The 23,017-nt window shown below is 40.5% G+C and overlaps 3 protein-coding genes across 3 annotated transcripts; 1 reads left to right on the forward strand and 2 right to left on the reverse strand.

Moving 5' to 3' along the window:
* Window positions 1-1,309: 1,309 nt before the first annotated feature.
* On the reverse strand, window positions 1,310-13,682 carry acer2 (alkaline ceramidase 2). The gene is made up of 6 exons (XM_035636457.2): window positions 13,159-13,682; window positions 12,533-12,647; window positions 9,678-9,819; window positions 8,457-8,594; window positions 4,353-4,490; window positions 1,310-3,662 (listed from the first exon to the last, which is right to left on the reverse strand). Exons 1-6 carry the CDS (start codon window positions 13,423-13,425, stop codon window positions 3,476-3,478), a joined length of 987 nt encoding a protein of 328 aa, XP_035492350.2. The 5' UTR covers window positions 13,426-13,682; the 3' UTR covers window positions 1,310-3,475.
* A 1,404-nt stretch (window positions 13,683-15,086) lies between these two features.
* rps6 (ribosomal protein S6) lies at window positions 15,087-18,806 on the forward strand. The gene is made up of 6 exons (XM_035636460.2): window positions 15,087-15,221; window positions 15,891-16,022; window positions 16,627-16,837; window positions 17,172-17,318; window positions 18,018-18,175; window positions 18,670-18,806. Exons 1-6 carry the CDS (start codon window positions 15,216-15,218, stop codon window positions 18,763-18,765), a joined length of 750 nt encoding a protein of 249 aa, XP_035492353.2. The 5' UTR covers window positions 15,087-15,215; the 3' UTR covers window positions 18,766-18,806.
* Window positions 18,807-19,274: 468 nt separating this feature from the next.
* LOC118312561 (perilipin-2-like) lies at window positions 19,275-22,963 on the reverse strand. The gene is made up of 6 exons (XM_035637271.2): window positions 22,752-22,963; window positions 22,376-22,580; window positions 21,289-21,371; window positions 20,961-21,210; window positions 20,461-20,591; window positions 19,275-19,679 (listed from the first exon to the last, which is right to left on the reverse strand). The coding sequence occupies exons 1-6, from the start codon at window positions 22,770-22,772 to the stop codon at window positions 19,374-19,376; spliced, it is 996 nt and encodes a 331-aa protein (XP_035493164.1). The 5' UTR covers window positions 22,773-22,963; the 3' UTR covers window positions 19,275-19,373.
* Between the last annotated feature and the right edge of the window lie 54 nt (window positions 22,964-23,017).

The raw sequence follows: 23,017 nt of genomic DNA on the forward strand, positions 1-23,017 counted from the left end.
CGGGAGCCAATGAGGATCTTCAGCGCGCAGAGGAGGCGGGACTTCCTCCAGGATATATAGGATGCGAGGATATTTCATTATATGGGATGTAAGACTATGCAATTGGGCTTTTATTATATAAAAAGCCTTCGGAGACTCAAAGTCTGTAATGTATCAATTACACGTTTGATCGAATTCATACTAATTTTAAACATAATAGATACAAGGGACAACATATACAATGGAATTCAATACAGTACGACTTAAATAATCCCAAAGGCAATTTGGTTTAAAGACAAACATAAACAAAAAGGACACAATAATAGAGCATGAAATATAACCATCAAATTGTGAAATAATAATAATAAAAAAAACAATTTCAAGTATTTTTCACAATAATGGAGTTTACTACATCTCATTTCTTTTCTCTGAAGCAGAATAAGATAATAATAATAATAATAATAATAATAATAATACATTTTATTTATGGAGCACTTTTCATTGCTAAAAGCAATCTCAAAGTGCTACAGAGTAAAAACAAGATAAAAATTCAAATTAAAAAACAGGCCTAAAAAAATATATTTAATAATAATGAAACATTGCTTTATCTCAAAAAGTAGTTGTTATACTTTTGTCTATTTCAATGTGTTTGATTATCTATTTTCACAATTCATTTCATAATATGTTTCATTTATTGTGCGTTGAACAACGTGGGTCTCTAGGTCGCCACCTATGGGTGACACCATGAAGCTGCATGACAAGAACTAATGAGCAGTGACTAATGAGCAGATCAAATGCTTTCTGATCATATTTTAGTTTTTTTCTAAAAACATCTTTAATACCATCTAACTTCTATGATTTACTTTACCTAGGTATTCACAATGAACCACAGAGAAAATAGAATTAAATGAAGTCTAACAATTACTGCTACTACTACTTTGAGTCTATTTTAAATAATCAAATAAATAAAATAAATCTGTTCTTAGGAATATGTGTAGTAACAGTGCAGTGTTCGTGTGGGGTTTTGAGAAATGGGTGTTGTAGCTTGAAGAAAAAACGTTTAAAGTGACACAGTATATTGTCTCATTTTTCATATGTATGTCCAGACATACAATGTGTTTTAAAAGTCTGTACATAAGTGAGTTGTTTTGTGATATTTCAGAGAAAGTCTGCCTTGACTGCTTGCCCCCTGGTGGCAAATACTGTCTTATGCATCACGAGTCTGTCAATATCAATTCATGCAAAACATATAAAGCTATAAAATTCAAATGCTTTATGATAATTATTATACAACATTGTCTGATTTGCAATATAAACACCATTGGTCAACTTGAGCATAGGACTTTGTTTATTGCATAACATAACATAAAGTACTAATGGTCTAATCTATTACAAATGTTTATAAAAACAGGATAAATTACGAAAATAAATATTCTGTGCAGTTTGTTTGTATATTGTCAATGCAAGCAGAAAAAAAACTGAGATTTATATAAACACTCAAGTAAAAGAAGAAGACAAGTCATTGTTATGTGATCATTATCATACCTCATGCCAAGACAAACATCACAATGCAGTGGGCAGCGTTAAACAGGCTCCCCCGTTCAGACACAGTCCATTATCTAATGATTATTCACTGACTTATACTGCACTGCATTATAAAAAAACAACTAATGATTCAATATAATTTGCGGCATAATACATATTCTCCGGGATCTACAATTATCTTGTTCACATTGTCAATATTGTCCCAAAAGTTTTTCTTAAAGATACAATGGAAAAAAAAGAGACTGTGACAAATAACAATGTTTGGCAATACAAATGTGGTAATAGTACGGTATCAAAATACTTTGCAGTTGCTTTGACTTTGGCTGCACTTCACTTAGAAAAATATAAATTGCTTTGGACGAAACAAAAATACTTCATGTTTAAAAAACCTCAATCATTTCACAACCTCAGGAAAATGGCAGTTTCCTTTGTAAACTGCGATCCTTCTTTTGAACCTTCACAAATAATTTTGAGTTCCCAGAAGCCTCAGCAGGACGACGGGAGGAAAACGATGTTAGATGAACAGCTCAAAGCCATTTTGAGAACAACACATTATCAACGGTCATTTTGTTTTACTTTGCCTCAAACATTCTTCCCTTTTTTAATTCTGCATAAAGACTACATATATATATATTTTAACACAAGAGTTTTAGTTTTAGGTCGGAGGTAATAAAACATTAACACTGTCCCATTATTTGACCTGCTATGAGCTACACATCACCTCCATACTAAGTGTAACCAATACATTGTTTTTCACCTTTTAGATAAAACAGTTGACAGTACATCACAAACCTCCTGATTACGGCTTTTTACATAATTTCAATGACATTGAGTCATTTGTCATGTTTAAAACACTGAGTCTGGAATATATAACCCTGATGAGCAGTTTAAGAGGTGAGATGTCCGGGTGTGGGAAAAAAACTACTTCTCATCATTAAAAGCTGTACATTAGCAAGCTAATTATTGAGTTAATAGTTTTTTTAGTTTGTCGACTGTGCACTTAACCAAAGGCTCTGAAAACCATTCTTCATTCTGTGCAAAAATAGTTATTATTCACTTGATTTGTCAATTCATTGTCTTTCAATACATTCTGATTTCACATTCTGTTCCTTTTAGATTTTGGCCAATATCATATGGGTACCTATTAATTCAGTAATACATCAATGATAGGCTTTTACTAGGAAAATAATTGCATATTACATTGTAAGTAAAAAAAATATACACAGGAATATATTAAACATCTCTCTACTATCTCTATCACTGTGGCATGCTGGAAGAAAAACAAACAAACAACATAGCACACCGGAAATAGGGAGGGGGGGGGTTGTGTTTCTGAGTTTTTCATGAATGGCAGGTATAACAGCAGAAACCTGTTCGGCTTTGTGTGCATCACCCACTTGTAACACTTACTATAACATCCTGTGAACTGGCAAGTTGATTCTTCGAGTTTTAATCAGTCAACGAATCCAGTGCTTTATTGTTTGAACATCTTTCATTATAGCCAGACTGCACCTATGAGATGCTATATTTATGTTTTATAAAGGCAAAATAATGCTTTATAATGAGGTTTTCTGAGTGAAAGAAAAAATGTACAAACGTTCTCATAGCAAAGCATGAGAATGCATCTGGAACACTGAAAAGGTTTCTTGGCTTTGATATTTGTGAGTTAGGTAAAAAGTGACTGTGTGTCATGTCAGACTCATTTTGTTCTCTGCCTTTCTACTTGAGTTGCATAAACCCTGCTGTGTAATGAAGACCTGACCAGAGAAGGAGCCGGGGAAAAGATGAATCCTCTCGGTTGGCCCGCGTGTGAATCACCGACATCATTCAGTCACTAGAGCGCCGGTGGATGTCGGCCGACTCACAGACGTCGGCGTGTGTCGTGCTGTTTGAAGACATCCCGGTGGGAAATGTGGAAGCACGACCGGACGTGCCGCAGACTCGGGTCACTTTAAGTCACCTTGATCGTCGACTTCTTGTGGACGCAGAGGAAGGAGACATAGGGCACACCGATGAAGGCCCACTTCTCGTTGGGCCAGAACATGATGACGGGTCCTCGCTCTGGGGCCTCGGTCGCGACGTCAAAGTAGGCGAAGCAAACGCAGCCCAAGTAAGAGGCCAGACATATGAGGATGTGCCTGAAAGACCAAGAGGGGTTTTAAATAAACCAGACCAGAAAAAAAAAAGATTTGCTAAATATATCTGGGAGTTTGCTGGTGCATCTGTGCGAGATTAAAAATATCTACAGTATGAATCTCCTCATCAGGTTATTTTAGTCTGCACTTCTAGTTTGGTCTTATTTTCTTAGAATCTCTCTCCTGGCATTGAGTAAACCCCTTACAATGCATCTCTGTTCCTCAAAATTACATATTACTAAGCTTTTTTTCGATGAAAAAAAATGCCTTCATTGCTTGTTCACAACCGTTTGCTACACAATGGAAGTGGTAACACTATAGTTCCCATGTTGAAATACTAGCCATAGGATTGACCGCTCAGTATTTGCCTTGTGTCGTTTAAAAACACCACATGGACATGTTTACAAGGTTAAAGATTTGATTTTCAGTTCTGCTATTATTAAGCCAAATTTAATTTCTACTAAATATGGTTTAATTCTCTTGATTCTGGTGCATCAGCCTTACATACACTTCCATGTTTGAACCCTAATTCCTGGAAAATTTGAATACAAAGTAAAAAGGTTGAAATGATTAATGATAAGTTTTGATTTATCAATTTTCGCTATTGTGTAACAAGAGAGCATTTTTTTGTGTGTGTAAATAATCATAAACTAAATAACATTCCATTTAGAGCCGAGTTGGCTGCGGACTTACCAAGCACAGTGTAAGTAGGGAAAGTTGACAGATGACCACATTTCACAGAATATCCTGTCACTGATCCAGCAGAGCAGGGCCAGCGCCCACCAGATCCCTGAGATCAAGCCCAGCTTGAACACACGCGGGTTCTCACACCTGCAGTGAACAAAGAGAAAAAACACCTGACAAAGTTGTTCAACTGTGAAAACACACAGGCGCAAGTGCACAAGCTAGAAAATAACCCAGAGCAGACTTTTGCACATATCGGCGATATATCGATACAAGTTGTAGGTCAGCACATTTGTTTTTTAGTTGTGGGGATTGTCGCCTCTGTCTTTTTCGAGAGCTGAAAGATCTGAACCCCGTCTACAAAGTACCAAGTATTGTTGTCCACTGCTGAAATACCTCCAAGTGGACACGACTCTGACCTCCAGATACATGAGCTAATCCAGAGTGCTGCTGATAAACTATTCTTAGTCCTGTCCTCCTTATACACACCGGTCAAAGCTGAAGCAACTGCAGAGTGCCAAAACAAAGACGGGGGGACGCTTGACAAAAGTGTGTGAGTAGTCACCGTGACGAGGTTTTGTCACAGTCCCTTGAGACAGAGAATTTGATGAAGTCATACCAGTTTACCAGCCTTTCGTTTTGGGGGTTGCACAAATTCTTTCCAGAAAGCACTTAAAACACAATATGATTCAGATAAACAACAAGCACCACTCAGCTGCAGAGAGCATGTTCAGTGCCACAGCTTACAGGTTGTTTGGTTTTTTTAAGTCCGACTCTGTGGGCCTCAGACAAAAGGCTCGGAAAAAGGGGCTAAAAGGGCCAAAATGCTCTGTGGAGATTTCACATCTATAATTCAAGTGCATATTGCCCCTGTATGACAAAGTAAACCCTGAAAACCACTGGCAAGAGCAAAGTCATGAGGAACAGAAGCACATGACAATGTAAACAAAACCGCACAAGTGGAAGTAAACAAAGTCATAGCAACAACGGTGGAAAAATAACCCCCAGACCAGTGCGAACCATATTTTATATCATAAAAAATACAGTTAAGATACTAACTTTATATTTTGTGCATTTATTAATTAAGACATGTTATTTCCTGTAGTATGAATCATAACCCCCCCCCCCCCCCCCCCCCCCAGTCTGCCTCACATCTGGTGAGTCAGACCAGTAAAAGTGTGACGTGTAATTACATGGTCTGATCGTTGTTATCAATATTACATGGCCCCACTTAAAGTGAAGCAAGTCAGTTAATGAAGCAAACAGTCAAAGTGCAAATATGTTACATAACTGTCTCAGAGAGGGAGCACACAAAAAAATGGTGTCACAGCTACTCGACAGCAACAGGAAGTACAAAAATAGATGGCTAATGATGTGTCGTCCCAGAGGAAAATAGGCCATTAACTTGTCATCAATAATATTATATTATACGTTAAGTGTTTTATAGTCACCTGGGAGCAAGACCTGACTTAGTATCAGGTATTAAAGCAGGCTGACCTTATTAACAGACTTCACGTGTACATTGAAGTGCCCTGAGTCAGCCAACCCCCCTTCCTGCTGACAACAACCATCACCACACAGCTGCATATCTGGAATTACTGAGACAGAAGCATGTGAGATAAGAAAATGGAGGCAAAACCAGGACTTGTTTGACCGTTAGAGGTAAAAGATAAGTGAAGGAAAGGCCGGCCTGTCTGTCTTCTCTGACTCTGGGGAACAGAGGAAGAGGCTCCATAAGATCAGTGACTCAAACACAACACTACAGACGCAGCAGCTACTTATCAACTTACACTCAACGAAATGTTGGGTCAGGAAACTGATATGATTATCAATGACTGAGATGTGAGATGAAAATGAGAAGCTATTGTACACTGTTATATTGGACTTTCTGCTCATGAACATCTTTGTGCAATCACCAAGTCAAACAATGGGAGGCGCTGAAACGGGCCATCGGATAATCAGGCGGGTTGTAAACAAACCATTTTCTTCAGTAAAACAAAAAGTGTAGATTTTTACTTTCAAGATAATTTTGACTTCTTTTTTTGGCCTCAAGTTTGGTAATGTGCAAAAAAGGATCCAGGATGGTATATGATATTATGGTATGCAATTTAAGCACCAGTCCATCAGGCTTTTTTTAAATTTATTTTTTTTATACATTTTTAGATACAGTATTTGGTTTTATTCTTTGGGGCTATTTGTTTTTCATTTATGGCTTTTAAGAGTCACAAATAACGCAGAGAGTTAAATTATGAAAGGGACCATATTTGTTATTTCAGACAGGTATAATATAGTCTATGGATGGTTGGTACCCATTATCTTTGCAATGTGAAAATGACCCTGATTAAGTTTTCAGACATGATTGATCACTTTTATCATCGTTATGAAATATGAAATATGTATCTATTATTGCACAGCCATGACTGGTTTTACTGCTTCAACACTTCAGGTTTATGTAATATTTGTGATGGATTGGATCATATATATATGGGAAAGGTTGTGTTTGTCCAACTGGAAGTGCCTTGAACGGGGGCCAGCAGACGTACTGTAAAAGAAAAAGCAAACAGAAACAAAATAGTCTGTCCACACATGGCAAAGGTCCATCAGTCGGGGTTAAAGGAATTCTCTCCCACTTAGCAGAAGAAAAACAAGCAACATCAATAGGCGACTGGCAGTAATATCAAGAGTTACTAACAGGTTGAACAATGGATGACTAAAGGTTAAGAGACCGACGGTGGTCAGTAAGTGTTGTGGGAAACGGAAACAACAGAGCATGGCTCCGCATTGCTGTGACGGAGGAGAGCATTACACACGCGCGGGCGCACACACACACACACACACACACACACACACACACACACACGAATGTCTTGTGTTTTCAGGAACATTCCTTCACATCCCAAGGCCTATAATTAGCGTGTAACAGATGACATGTCATTAGACAATGCAAGTGCTGTACAAAAGGCCAAAAGTGATATTATATTAATGTTCTGTAGACTGCATTACACCTTGACACTTTATCAGCAGCAGGATATTTGGCTGAATAGACAACTTAAAAACAAAGACACAGAAACTTGGCATCTGCTGCTCGTCTGCTATAAATTTAAAATCTCGTTTTACTGTGTGGAAATCTAAGCATCTGCAAATTAAATGGGGTTCCTTTGTTACGTAGAATTCAGTCGCGCTTATAATATATTAATATTTCTCTATGTATGCAGACATAAATTAAACAAAGCAGTACAAATTGTAAGGGACTGGCGATGGATTGAACTGACTTTTCCAGGCAACCGATTTACATATTACTGAAGTTACTAAGCAAGACATTCCTTTCATTTTAAACCGATTTACTAAGTCACTCATTTGAAACTAATCAGTCCTTACTAAGGACTCATGGATATCAGGATCACAGTGAATTGATTTTTGCTATTAAGCACCTGCAGATGCAACAATCAAACGTACGCCCCACATTCACTAAGCCCCACAGCACAGTCAAGTTTTCAAGCTGCGCATTCCAATATTGTCTCTGTCCGTAGTATTAAATCCGACCCCACTTATTTGCAGGAACATCAGCTTTTGCCATCAAGCAGAACTTTTAGAGTCCCACAGGCTGAACTGAAAAGACTGTGGAACTCTTTTGTTCCTCGTTCTGTCAAACTGTTTACAGTCTACTCTCTAAGTAGGCCTCAGTGTCCCTGTGTGGACTGAGCACTAAATAATGAAGGTAGTGATACATTGTCGATTTAACGGCAGCCACTTTTTTATAATGAGTGTGTATATGTATTCCCTTGGTTAGGTTTTTCCATTTTTGTTGTCATTTATGTGAAACAGTGTACGTCTTGGGATACAAGACAAATTTCTGAAGAGCACCCCCGATAACAATGTGTGATCTTATCTTATCTTAAAAAACACATCACGGTGGAAGTGAAAGAATTAAGAAAAGGGTTGTTAAATTACATCAACAAATCAATAAAAAAACACTTTTCATTCTGATGAATGGCTAAAGGAGATGGCTGTTATATGAGGTTTCTGTATCAGGACTACACCCTCGCCTTTCCACATTCTCCTCAGCTGGTTTTTTGTTTGTTGTTTCGTTAAAGAAAAAAAAATGTCACCAACCTTTTAAGCTCAGTAATGAGCAGTGCAGTGCAGGGGATGCCCAGAGTCATGAGTGACAGTGAGTTGACGACAGGTTTGACAAAGGCCAACCCTGTGGTGATGCCTGACAAGATGCCGATGACCACTTTGAACCTTGACCTGGATGGAGAAGCAAAATTAAAATCTCGACAAAAAAAAGAATCTGCGGCAACGTTGCACTCTAAGAACAGCTTTGTCGAAACACATGAGGAATGTTGGGGTGAGTTGCACAAACCTATTCAGATAATAAGTATGTACAAAAGGCTGCAAAAAGCCTGTGGAAAATGTAAGTGACAGCCTGAAGCGAAAGAGTCGGCATGGCGACGGTGTGACAATGGAAAGAGAAGTAAAGACATGTGGTCAGCTATCTTAGACGGGCCTATTATTAAACTGAGAGCGTCATAGCAGTGGACACGTCACATGACAAACCGGAGGCCGACAGTGAAATCGTGCAGATCAACCTGCTGAACACAAATAGAGTGTAACTGCAAAAACAGGTATCAAAAGTGCAATTGATTCAATGTGAAAAATGTATCTTGAAAACAAAAGTGTTTGAAACAGAACATATCTGTAGTTTTGTGTAACATAACCACTATTGCATCAGAGGTCTCCAGCAGTGTGCATGAATATCAGTGTACTGTACTTAATCTATCAAACCGTATTTATATAGAACATTTCAAACAAATCAATGGGATTTTAAAAGTAGATTAAAGACGCAGATTTAGAGACTAGTGCATACCAAGATAATAAAAGATATGTCAAAATAAAAAATATGAAGGACAAGCAATAAAAATGACAATTACAGATAGTAAAAGGTCAAAAAAGTTAAATATAGTAAAAAAAATAATATAGATCCACACTCATTTAAACTTGTAGGAAAACAAAATAGAATAAAATATAAAATAATGGAAAACATATATATAAATATTAAAAACAAAATTATGGAGTGAAAATATGTTAAAATATTTAAACAAAAAGCTTCATATTCTGATAAGGTACTCATCTGAATTTACTTAAAAGCTGGTTGAAGAGAGTTCAAGTGAAAATCTAGGCGCACAGTTGGAAACTGCGGCATTGCATTGTTTTAAACCGTCACTGGTCTGGAATCTACCCTCCTCTAGTAACATGTTTACACACTTAAAGGCTAGTTACTAGCTTCTAAAGATAGTTTTGTTTGATGCAATGTCACACGGGCCGACATACCGATCCCTCCTGAACATCCGAGGTAGGTATCTCTTGGGGAACCACATGGCAATGGCACACATGAGCACCCATAAGATGGCCAACTCATCCAGCATCTGGCCCAGGAAGCTGAGGGTGGCGTGGAAATATGTTGATCCGATACCTGGGGAGAAGGAGACACAGACACGAACAAACAAACGCTTGTCAGAAGAGAGACGTGGTCGAAAAGTTGTTTGGTGTGTTAAAGAGCCTTAATAAATAAGACTGCATCCCTTTAATAGAGTCCTTTGAAAAGGTAAGGAAACACAAAGGATCTGTGAAACATCGCAATGGACAGTTTGTATCCCATGCTATAAGTATTTTTGCACAGTGTACAGTTAACAGATTCCTATTTCCATATATCTGATGGCAAAGTAGCCAAGAGTTATAAATGTCACCTGTAAAGTAGTAGCTCGACTGATAGCTGGTATCATAGCTATGTACAACAGGAAGATTACGTAAATGTTTTGGGTAGACAGCTGACTTCAGGGGCAGTGAGGGGCCGTCATCAACTACACAAAAGCAGCTTAGAGAAACACTGAGGAACGCCTGCTGTTTTAAGCGAAGAGCCACAATGTAAAGGACAAATTAATCTCAAATATTTAGTTATTCGGGACTCAGCATAACTGTAGCTGTGAGAAAATGCTGTGGAGGGACGGATCTGTCAGGGCCTGTTTGTTATCACTGTCCAACAGTCGTCTTTTTTATCAGCCTTATCTGTTTTCATAAGGGGCACTGCAGGAGAGCATAACATTTCAACAACCTTATCTGAGACAGAGGTTATTAATCATGACAACCAATAAGTGGACTATATATCACAAAACTAAATGTATGTTGTTTTAAAATTAAATCAGCGACTATTTCAATAACAGATTTAGTCACTTTTTTTTCTAAATAAATGATTACATGTAAACATCAGCTGTTTTTCTGTCTTCTGTCAGCATATTTCTGGAGTCAGACAAAACAAAATATCTGAAGATGTCATATTGGACTTTCAGAAATATTTTTTTTTACAATGATCTGATATTTTATAGATGGGGGGGCAAGAAATAATCAGCAAAACAATTGATAATGAAAATAATCATTATTATAGCTCTACGTGGAAACGTAGAGCTGGGGTATAAGTAGCACGCAGTTCCATCTTCCATGACTATATGAAAAAACTCACAGCTGAGGCCAAGGACAAAGAAAAGCAGCTAAATTTTGTTTTTCACACTAAAACAGAGAAGAAGAAGAAGAAGAAGAAGACACCGTGTCGACAGCGTTTGAAAGTATTAACAGCCTTCAGATTCCTAAAAAAAACAAATGGATGCAGCAGCTCTGAGCAACATACAACAAGAAAGGTTAGGTGGCGAACAGGATCCATCAAGTGAACAAAACAAGCAGGCTTCATGCCAGATTGAGAACAAATATTTTAAATCTGATGCACAGTTCAAGTGCCTGTGGCAAGGTCGGTTAAACCCCCCGGCCCCCTCCCAACATCCACTAAGGTCACCTCCCAGGAGCAGAGGGGCGTCTCTGTCAGGTTATCTTTGCTGACAGTGCAACCAGAGTGTTTTCCAAACAGTAACACGGGAACAAGGATACGTTAATCTCTCTCCGACTGTGCTCTCATTTATTTACCTTAGCACCAGTTAGTCCCTAACCACTGTGACGAATCCACTGAAATCTAGACAAGAGGCCTATTCATTGGATGAAGCACAGTCACAGTGAAGTGTTGTTTTTTTTTTCTTCAGCTCAACCAAAAGCTCTAAGCGAAAAGAGTGACAAGAAGAGCACAGCTGACAAAACTGACATCCTAACACTGCTGTTGTGGCAGTTTAAGAATGCAGGCCGACAAGTGTGATTCCCGAAATACACAATCCAACCCAACTTTAACATAAGAACACCTATACAGCACATAACTCGCTGTAAAATATAAACCCTGCATTCTTCGTATGTGCACACACAATATTTGTGTATTTGCGGGCTGCAAATAATGATTATTTTCAATATCACTTAAAGATAAATTCATAAAAATTAATTGATTGTCAAGATTATCGATTATTTATTCTGTAGGCTGTTCAGTTCCAAATGTAAACTGATCAAATTGTTCCCTCACTATGTGCTATGTGCTCAGTTTTATACACATAAGATGAGATAGTATGAGATACACTTTCTAAATCCCCACGTCAAGGAAATGTACTTGTTAAGGCAGCAAAAAAAGGAAAAAAGAGCTTGACAAAAGAAATGCCAATAAATAGAATAAAATAAAACAAAAAGTAGAATATTATAAACAAATCTAAACTATGTTCAGAATATACAAACATGACAAATATAAAATAGACTCACTGGCCTCTAAACTAGGATTTCTTGTGTATTCCAATACAACTGATCTGCCATTATATATATTTATCTGGTGATTAAAATAATGATCAGTTACTTTTTACAATGTCACATTCATTGAATTATACATTTTAGGATTGAGGTCATACTTTAGTTAGTGTTGTTATTGAACAGGACTACATTATCTTGACGGGAGCTACCAAGTTATCCTCCTTAGATTCATAAATAGGAAATATAAACACTTCTCAATATAAAGTACAACAGCACCTTTGCAAGGAAAGAATGTTTGGCAGAGTTGTTGAATTGGATTGTAACTATTGATTGTTTTTATAACTATATTTTCTTGTCAATCAGTACAGAGCATAAATGCATCTAATATGATTAGCTCTTAGGATTACAACTAGTTTGTTTTGTGAAGTGAAGTTAAAGGTGTCTCCATGAAGCTGAAAGACAAAGCTCAGGGGTTAAGAGGTCACCACCACACAGTACAGACCGTCTACCAGACAACTTACCGACCACAACAAGCAGAATCCATATGAGGTAAATCCCACTGTTGAAATGTGTTGCATACTGGCGGAACAAGCACATTAATATGGGCGGCAAAACAAAAAACAAGATGTTGCTGATCTGAAATGATAAAACAAAGGGGAAAGCTATGAGCAAAAAAACAAAATATATATATATATTTTTTTTTTTATTCAGTGACATAGTTGAACTGATCATGTTGCACAATGTCAACATGCTGGTCAAAAGTTGACCAGTGTGCAGGCCTCGTGTGGCCCCTTGACAAACAGCTGAGATGAAGAAAAGGAACATTTTGTAACCTGATGCTCAACAATTCCAAAAAATAAATTACACAAATACAATGATGCTGAAGCTGAAAATAATACAAAGTGTTCACAGTCAGTGTAAGTAACGGTCAGCTAAACTGTGAATAACGGTCGAAACAGCAGAGCAATAACAAAGGAAAACAAAGCTGCGGTCTGTAGCTGTACTGCAGACACAACTGTAATGCACAAAGCACAACAACAACAACAACAACAACAACAACAACAACAACAACAGGGGGAGAGAGAGAGAGAGAGAGAAAAAAGCACAGATCGTTAGCTTTTGAGTCCGACGACTGTCAGAGACCGACCGTGTTGTAAAACTCAGCGATGCTGGGGTAGATGAGGTAATTGCCTTCACACCAGTCCACGTCGGAGCTGCCAGCCTGCAACTGGTCCCAGAAAATCAGATTAACGTTACTCATGTCTGGACTAGTTGAGTCGGACCGGACCGCGCGGAGCAGACAACACTCCGCCGTCAGAGATTTTAAAAAAAAAAGCTGCAGAGAAAATGACCCCTGTCCGTGTCTGTCGGCTCGTCCGGCGCTAGACGCGGTGGTCGGAGAGCTGGCACGCATCGACCGCGGGACAACGGGAGACGCCGCAGAGACAGTCGCGGAGCTGCATTTTATCAGAGCCGCCGTCTGCTCCACAAAGCTCCTGCCTCCGTCGTCGTCGTCGTGACGCGCCGCTCTGCGCACTGACAGCTGCTCCGACCGGAGCCAAAGACGACTCAGCCGCCGCGAGAGGGCTCACCCCCTTCCTGCTTCCTTCTTCTGCGCAACTTGACTGCGGCAGCGGTGCGTGCCGTCGATTGGCGGCCTGGTTTTTTTTTCTACGGTGGCTCGGAGAGCTCAACGCAGTGCCGCTTGCAAAATGAACCAAAACACGTGCAAATAGAGAAAGCATCTTGACAACTCGCGTCAAATACTAACAACACAACCGAATCCCTAAAAAAATAATAATTTAAATCTCACAACACAACCAAATAACACAACACAACCGAATCCCTAAAAAAAACCTAAATCTCATAACACAACCAAATCTCAGAACACAACCAAATACCACAACACAACCAAATACCACAGTACACATGTAAAAAAAAAAAACAACAGTAAGTGTATTGGGAGAGTTGTTTATGATTCAAAGATAACTGGTAGCCTGTAGTAGTATTTCTGAGTTATGTTACAGTTATGTTCTGCTGGCTGCAGTTGTGTGCATTTTACCTGCTAGATTTGTGTTGTTTTTGCCCCATCTTGTGTACCAAGTGCTTGTTGATTGGTGATCAGCAGTCATGTATGTTGCACGGTCTGAATGTTCATTCCAATTCTTGATTATCGTTAATTGAAATCCTATCACACAATCCCCGTTGATGCAAGGATCAAAGGCACACACACACTCTTGTGATCTGGCAAAAAATACCAACAACACAACCAAATACTCACAAAACAATCAAATCCCACAACACAACAGAATACGCACAACACAACAGAATACTCATCACAACAAAAATATTCTCAAAATACTACTACTACTTTTGCTATGAATCCTGTTTTTTTACTTTGGGAAGTAAAGTAATTAATTAAAATTCAGTAAATTCAAGACTTTATTTCTACATTGTGTCTTGCAGTGACATAAGTCTGGTGCTTTGTTCTACACAGCGGCCAACAGAATGTATGATATGTTTTGTAATTTAAATTTCTCAGGAATGATAAGTATTTACACATCACACCTTCTCCACTGTGTTCTTGACTAAATACTGCCCCCCTCCCCCTCTTAAACAAAGTATTTGTGCACCGATCTGTGTGTGACTTTGCGCATACATGCCTTTTAACTAACGAAGACTGATACATTTATAAATGAAGACATCATGTCTATTCTATGAAGCGGACATGAGTATTTCTGTCGTGAAATGTGTAAGGGTGGAAGCTATACGCAGATCTTTCACCTAAGTAAAAAAAACATACAACAATAGAAATTACACCATCATAACAAAAAATCCTGCTTTGAATCAGCAAAACATACTGAAATGATATAAAGTAAAAGTACTTATTCAACAGTAAAATGGCCCTTAGTGAGATATATCCTATTGTATAGGATATAGCAAAACATAGATTAAAGTAGCAGAAAATGAAAATGGTTTACTCTAGTGATGTTGAAGTATCCTGAAAATTGTAATTGAGTGAAGTAGTTGAACACTTAGGAATTCTCACCTCTGGGGGATTTGGTTAACAACCTGCAGCTTGTGTCTGATCAGAAAACTACAGCGAGCGAGTTCTCGCGAGAACATGTCAGGCCTATGTGAGACCACGGGGCGGATATCCGGTCTCTTTTTCGTGGCGGACCGTCGTAGGGTCGGTTTGGCAAAATGAAGGTACAACATTTCTCTCACTACATTTCTCTGCGTAAAGCCGCTTTCTCTGAAATAATCCTGTGTGATGAAAGCCATGGTTGTGAACTTTACATCGGGCACGTTTGACGGACCAGTCGCCGCTCTGACACCGAGGATGAGCTTTGATTCTGATGATGATGAGGAGAGCTGGCGCCGAACGGGCCTCGTCGGCTAGTGAGCGGTGGAAACATGGCGGAACACAGCGAAATGTGCGCCGAGTTGGAAGTCTCACTTGACCGCAATAAAGTTTCCGGACCTCAGTAGCTGACATTACCGGAACCGGTTACGTTGTCCGTTTATAATCCCAGTCGTTAAATTGACCGCATTACTGTTTGCAGCATTCAGAGAGCTAGCTAGCTAGCATTAGCGGTGTGAACTAGCTAGCTAGCATTAGCGGTGTGAACTATTAGCCGGCAAAGACGCTAACAGGCCTGTAGCTCACCCTCTGATTCAAACCAACCCATGCGTGTGATAGTACTGTGTTCAGGGTTATTCTCCCCCCCCCTTGATTCAACCAGTTTGTCATTCTTGCAGCAACAAAACTGAATATACACATCTACCTTCATTGGTGACCTGACATGATCCATGTGGCACTCCTGAATGATCAAGAACACCTATTAACTGTCCCCGTTGTGACGTTTTGTTTTGCAGCTGAACATCTCATTCCCCGCTACTGGCTGCCAGAAGCTGATTGAAGTCGACGATGAGCGTAAGCTTCGTACCTTCTATGAGAAGCGTATGGCCACTGAGGTGGCTGCTGACCCTCTGGGAGATGAGTGGAAGGTGAGCACCGATGCATGGGCCTTTCTGTCAATAGGGGTTTGATGAGAATGGTGTTTTTTTTTGTTTGTTGTTGCACACCAGTAGACCCTTTCTGACTGCCCTGTAGTCATTAAGGGGGGACAGCGTGTTGCTAAATGAACCGCAGAGCCGCCTACAGATATGACCAGTCCCTCGTTATTGACTGATCAAAACAGCATGGCTCTCTCAATATCCTTGTATTCCTGACTATAAGAGGTTAGGTCTGCCAAAGTTCACAAATATAAGGAACTGACATGCAAATTGTGGTTACATTATCAAAGTTGGAGTTTGGTAAGTGATAAACTGATTTGGCACGGGTCATCAGAAGCAGCTAGGGTTCAGTGTCTTGCTCAAGGACAAGAGGCCCTTTGAATTAAACCACCATCACAGTAATTAATGGGAAATCAGGTCTACCAACTTCATGCTTATTTTTGTTCATATAATAATTACTGAAAATCGTTTGTCCAAATACAGCATTTCTCCTCAGGGCGTCAACATGTCTCAGTCTATATTTGTGACATTGTGTACCCAACAATCTGAAAGGAATAGCTTAGAAATACAAACTTATTTATCTCTTCTTTGACAGGGTTATGTGGTTCGCATCAGCGGAGGCAACGACAAGCAGGGCTTCCCCATGAAGCAGGGCGTGCTGACCCACGGCCGTGTGCGCCTGCTGCTCAGCAAGGGCCACTCCTGCTATCGTCCCCGCAGGACTGGTGAGCGCAAGCGCAAGTCTGTCCGTGGTTGCATCGTTGACGCCAACCTCAGCGTTCTCAACTTGGTCATCGTCAAGAAAGGTAAAGCGCTCGGTGTGGTTCTTATGAACCGTTTTGTGGAAATTTTAAATTACCTCTAAACCAGTAGGACTCAGATTCAGAAATCTCATGTTGCATGTAAATGATGCTGATGGCACACCAGTAGACCCTTTTTGATTAGTCTGTAGTCATTAAGGGGGGACAGTGTTGTGCCAGAGTAACTGTGGAGCTGCTTACCAGATGCGACCAGACCCAGTAACCATGGATGGTTGAACTGCATTGCTCTGTCATTGTATGAACAAGTATGACTAGTTTGAGTCAGTGTTGCTTTGATCAATGAGATGGACTCACCTTGTCCTGACCCAATTGTTCTCAGGTGAGAAGGACATCCCCGGTCTGACCGACAGCACCGTCCCTCGCCGCCTTGGTCCCAAGAGGGCCAGCAAGATCCGCAAGCTCTTCAACCTGGCTAAGGAGGATGATGTCAGGCAGTATGTTGTGAGGAGACCCCTTACTAAAGAAGGTAAGACTTGGGTTGTTTTCCTATTTTAACTTTCACCTCACTGACAGTCAGCTGCATGTCTGTCAGCAAGTTTGAGGTCCTTTTGTGAGCCACTTGACTACTCACACGTGAGACCGAGTAATATAACTGGTAATATAAACACTGCTTGGCTTTTGGTGTTGTGAAGTTTGGTTCAGAATCTCTCCACATTATATAATTTGCTTTAGGGTACTGAGCACAACTTTAGTTGTGACAGTGTGAATCAATTAGTTGGATTCACACACTCGAATGTGAGCCTCTCTGGTGACATCTCAAAATGTGCAAGCTATCTACACTCTATCATGTAGAAGGGTGTGGTGAAAAATGTTTTTCACGGTTGTAGTGGCCACTGGCAAACTGGATACATGGTTTTACCATGTCAGTAAAACCAGAAGCCGCAGCTAAGATGGGAGCTTCCTGAGCTCCAGTGTGCAGTATAGTTGGTCACTGATTAATTGATTCCTTGATAACAACAAAGATGTTTGTAGCAATTTGATGGTGTTATTGGATAAAATGGATATGGCGACAGTCCATGTTTCACTTCTCCTGCCTTTATATTATCACTTCAGCTGTTGAGATGGTTGCCTATGTGAACTCTCGCTGCATCACCCAAACTCCATTACCACACCAGGCATTTGGTTGCGATGTTAACTAAGTGTGCGTGGTCTTTGTCCTTGGCAGGCAAGAAGCCCAGAACCAAGGCTCCCAGGATCCAGAGACTGGTGACACCTCGTGTGCTGCAGCACAAGCGCCGCCGCATTTCCCTCAAGAGACAGCGCACCCAGAAGAACAAAGAGGAGGCCTCTGAGTACGCCAAGCTGCTGGCTAAGAGGATGAAGGTATGTTTTATTTTTATTTATTTTTTCCACAGCTTATATCCACATGGTAAACATCAATGAGAAGTAAAGCAGCTCTGATAAACAGTTTTTAAAAAACACCTGCTCAAGTGAGCCTGCTGGGAATTCGTGGTTTAAGCTGAAATGAAATTCAACTTGTGTTGTTAACACAACATTGGAACTGCTGCACTGAATAACATTTTAGTGATGCATCTTTAAGTGGTTGTTGGCGTTTCATCCTATTTGTGTAGTTAAAGTTATAATTACTTTTAATTTATGGTTGGATTACACCGGTGTTCTCATGTTAAAATCGTTAAAAGGGGTATTTATCATATTTTGAAGATTGTCACATCAAAATATATTACATTGTTGCCATACTGAACCTTCAGTCAATAAATCAGTCTGGGGAGCGAGTATGTGATTAAGTGGATAATTTGGACATTGACCTGTTTGGTTGTAACGATTTGTTGTTGACACTTTTTGTTTTCTGTGAACAGGAGGCCAAGGAGAAGCGCCAGGAACAGATCGCCAAGAGGCGCCGTCTCTCTTCTCTGAGAGCATCCACATCCAAGTCAGAGTCCAGCCAAAAGTGATATCAGACAGTCAAATAAAGTAATGTTTTGCTGAAAAATTGGCTTTTGTAATGTCATTCCTTCACATTTTTCAATAAATTGGGTTCAGACCATAGACTTGAGGATATTTTGTTAAATACTTAATTATTATAGGTTTGCCAGTTAAAATATTTTACTGTTACGAGTGAAAATGATAAATTCATGTATGTTAGTTGCCTAAGCCCATAGATGTATCCAAGAACCAAATTATACTGAATGGTATCCCTAATTATAAATATTTTTCTACTTAGATTAGTCATTAATGCAATACTAGTGTCATAGCATTAGTGGGTTGCAGTTGGGCCCTAAGATGTTTTAAAACTGGTGCCAAAAGAGCAATGTAATGTTGAGCTCCTAAATACTCATCTATAGGCAGGTAAATGAGGGTGTCAAGTTTCTTGAAAGCCTTGAGCTCCCTGACGTGATGGCTTCAGAATATTCACAACGAACATTTACTGAACTGCCAGACTCAATGAACAAGGAAACAAAGGTTGTGAATCTTCCAAAAACTTTTATTTTACACCAATATTCATTTGCACCACCTTGTGCTGTGAAATTCTTAGATGTGTATCAGATAGTGACCATAATAATCAACGACCCATAAATCCCTTAACATTAGCAGGCACTTTAGTTTGTCTCAGTCGGAAGGAAGGTGAAGCCTGTGGGTGGAGCTGCGCCACATCCCTGTGGTGTACGGACACCTCGGTCACCTTGAGAGGATTTGTTACTTGACTAGACTGCTTTTGTTCAGATGTCGGGCTGCCTAAGTTGTACATTTGAGAGATAAAGAAAAGCACAGACACGGCCTGATGCTGCAGCTCCTGGAGGCTCCAGACCAAGGTCAGCCAGGTCGTCTGAAGGTCCTGAACCAGAGCCAAAGACAAAATCTGCCCCACCTGTTGCAGGCAAAATGTTGTTAACCACAACACTGACATGCCACAGAAGGAAAAGTGCAGGCGTAGCGCCCTATTGTGCAAGCTGGTTCACTGGAACGGCTTTAAACTATCGTTTATAATGTTGATGTTAGTTACAACTGTGACAAGCAAGATGTATGTGGAAAAGAACCATTATGTGCCAAGCCGATCAAACAGCAGCCAAATTGTTCTGACTACAGGTATCTGATAAAATCTCCATAACTCTCATTCACTATTAACATACTTTGGTTTATGTCGTTTTGAGGAAAAAATGGTTTGTGTCCTTTAAATATGCAAGAAAATGTGTTGCTTGGAAACGTTCCAAAAACTGATTTGACGGCAAAGATAATTTGTGATCCGTTTGTCAAAACTGATAAAACACATTGATTTTGTGAGTGTACAGTCAGGCAGTTGTTTGTAACAACCATGTTATATCCTACATATGAATCATGAACCAAGTACCTTGTCATTTTTTGAACTGTTCTGATCGCTGTAACAAAATCATGCTCATATACCACTTGTGACTCTCCCCATCTGCCTCCTGTTAAAATGAATAGTTTGACATTTTAGATAATACACTTGCTCGATGAGAAGATTGAAACCGCAGACGTCTTGTTGTCGGGTCACCAACAGGACAATCCAGGATGGGACTATGTTGTCACTCACAATGTGGTACCGTTCTCATGTAAGGGCCGGGTAAGCAAGCAATGAATATATTTCCCAGAATGTCAAACTATTTCATTAAACCGTACCCCCAGCGCACCTGAACAGAGTGCATCTTGTCTCCGACCACGTGGAAGGTCCTCTGGCACAGTTTGACGGTGAGCGACACCAGTCGGACGGGGTAACTTCTCCCGAGTGCGGCTGCCTCCTCCAAGTGAGCTGCTGCTTCCTCTATGAAGTGAGCAAGAGGAAAAAGAAGTAGGAATCTTTATGGTCCACTTTGTTTGGAAATGTGGTGACTTTGGTGCAATCGATTGGTTTAAAAAGAATACAAGACATGATGGTCTGGAATACATGATCAAAAGTAAGTGTTTAGGTGAAAGTGCTAGAATAGCAGAACTTACATTTAAAAAGAAATTGTAGCATGAAAGAAGATGGAGTAAAAGACTGTTTAAGGACGTTTCCTGTAGATCCTCCAAGAAGACGTCTTTATTTTTCAGACATATTTCGAGGGATGTAGTCTACAGATGAGTTGTGTAAACGTGACAAAACTTTTTTTTTTTTGCTGTTTCACTTCAGTAACTATTTACACTAACATACTTTTATCTTCTTCAGTGGGAGGAATCGCTCGGTCCACCAGGGCGTCTGCCATGTTCAGAGCGGAGTCCAGTCCCACACTGGCCACGCCGAGGGCCCTCTCCACCACAGTGTGGTCCGTCCCGTCACCGGCCTGCTGCATCCTCTCCATCACCCACGAAACGGTGTGCTGCACGCAGACCACGGTGCCGTTGGCTGCGATGCTCACCAGCTCCTGGATCTCGTGCATCTTGTTCTTGGCCGTGGCGAGAATCTGTCAGAGAGAACCACAGTGATCTCTGTCTCTTTCGGATGAACTGTGGGGCTTTAAGAGAGGAAGGGAAATGTTTACCTGCTCCGTGGGCGTGTGGAGCACGGGGAATGTAGCCTCCAGCCAGTCGAGACTTTTACATGCCACGTCATTTGCAGTGGACACTATGGACAGACAGTGACGCCATCGTTGGCAAGTTCTACAACAAACATCATTTGCAACTAAACTACAACACTGTCTGTATTTAGCAAATGTATTGACCCTATAAAGACAAGCCTATTAAGTATCTCGAGCTGCAACAGTTAATCGATCAATCCATGAGTAATCGACTACTAAATTAATCGCCAACTATTTTGATAAACGATTAATCGGTGCAAGTAGTTTAATGAAAAGCAAAGTCAAAATTCTCTGATTTCAGCTTCATAATTGTCAATATTTTCTCGTTTCTTTGCTCCTCCATGACAGTAACCGAAATATCTTTGGTGTGTTTTTCGCCATTTTATGGACCAAACAACTAATCGATTAATCGAGAAAATAATCAACAGATTAATCGACTAGGAAAAATAATCGTGAGTTGTAGCCCTATAAGAATCTTCTGCATCGTCCAGACTTGACATGAAGTTCAAATGCATTGAAATGATTCATTGTTGCTCATACACTGCTTAGGAGTGACACTTATTTTGAGTTGCACAACACGACATCACTCATAAGAAAGAGTCGAACAGCTTCCTGCATGATTTCGGTCAATTTGTCATTTATCAAAAAATGAGAACATATATCAGAATATTTCCTCAGTGCTCTGTCCTGAGTGTTTCTGCAGTGGGCGGCTCACACAATTTGCAAACCGAACCCTGTGACTAAGGGCCTAGGCCTAATGGCCCTTTGATGGACAGAGTATTAACAGTTGACCAATCTGTTTAAGATTTTCTCTGAAGGGAAAGATGTCAAATATTGGCTGGTTCTTCAATGTGACAATTCCCTGCCCCTCTGTCTTGGATAAGCATTTTGAGTTGACGGTCTTTGGAAATTCTGATTTGATGATGAGAAGACTGTAACCTTGCACCCTGGGAAAGCCTCCTCAGAAGAGGAGTACGACAAACCGATGGTTGTAGCCCTCCACACATGGCCACATGGCGTCACACCCGCATGCCAGGGGGGCGGAACTCACTGTGGGGCTCCAGTTGGACGAGGACCGGGGAAACCCCGACACTGGCCACTGTCCCCAGCGCGGCGACGCTCTCCTCCAGCGCCTCGCACACGGTCCTCAGGTTCGGGTGGCTGCGCTTGGCGTCCGCGTAAAGCAGCCACAGTTTGCCGCAGGCTGTGCGCACCACGGGCAGCCGCGCGAGTCGCGCTGCGGCACTCGGCACCTTCTGCAAGAAAAGAAAGAAAAAAACACACAGCAGGAGACACGAATGTGGTCGGAAATAGGAGCACAGCATTTACAACGAAATCAAAGCAGAGGATGTAATTAAAGGGGAATATCACATTGGAGCTTAGATGTTGGTGCAGGTCGTTGGGCACGGGGGGGGGGGCGCGCTCACCTGGTTGTTGTTCATCGGCATGTTTCTCCCTCTTTAACAGCAGGAGAGATAACGGGATGAGATGAGAGTTGAAGATTCAAACTTATTCCGAAGTTTGATCGGCTGTCACTCGGTCAACGAATGCATCACCCAACTCCCGCCGATGGCCGAGGCTCGTGGCCAGGTGAGCTGATCAATCAGCGGGCACCTGTTGTCCCCTGAACGCTGCCACGGGGCAGATCTCGCGATATCTCAAGTGGACAGCAGAAGGAAAGAGAAGCAGCAAT

Source organism: Scophthalmus maximus, chromosome 8 (genome assembly GCF_022379125.1).
Source record: "Scophthalmus maximus strain ysfricsl-2021 chromosome 8, ASM2237912v1, whole genome shotgun sequence".
NCBI lineage: Eukaryota > Metazoa > Chordata > Actinopteri > Pleuronectiformes > Scophthalmidae > Scophthalmus > Scophthalmus maximus.

Excerpts from the sequence above, each read along its gene's own strand:
- acer2 (XM_035636457.2), bottom strand. The coding sequence starts at position 13,425 with ATGCGTGCCAGCTCTCCGACCACCGCGTCTAGCGCCGGACGAGCCGAC. Across the intron at positions 9,820-12,532 it reads GATTCTGCTTGTTGTGGTCG|GTATCGGATCAACATATTTC; the intron begins GTAAGTTGTCTG and ends CCTTCTCCCCAG. Across the intron at positions 8,595-9,677 it reads CGGATGTTCAGGAGGGATCG|GTCAAGGTTCAAAGTGGTCA; the intron begins GTATGTCGGCCC and ends TTCTCCATCCAG.
- rps6 (XM_035636460.2), top strand. Across the intron at positions 16,023-16,626 it reads CTCTGGGAGATGAGTGGAAG|GGTTATGTGGTTCGCATCAG; the intron begins GTGAGCACCGAT and ends CTTCTTTGACAG. Across the intron at positions 17,319-18,017 it reads GAGACCCCTTACTAAAGAAG|GCAAGAAGCCCAGAACCAAG; the intron begins GTAAGACTTGGG and ends TGTCCTTGGCAG.
- LOC118312561 (XM_035637271.2), bottom strand. The coding sequence starts at position 22,772 with ATGCCGATGAACAACAACCAG. Across the intron at positions 22,581-22,751 it reads TGCCGATGAACAACAACCAG|AAGGTGCCGAGTGCCGCAGC; the intron begins GTGAGCGCGCCC and ends CTTTTCTTGCAG. Across the intron at positions 21,372-22,375 it reads CGTCCAACTGGAGCCCCACA|TGTCCACTGCAAATGACGTG; the intron begins GTGAGTTCCGCC and ends GTCTGTCCATAG.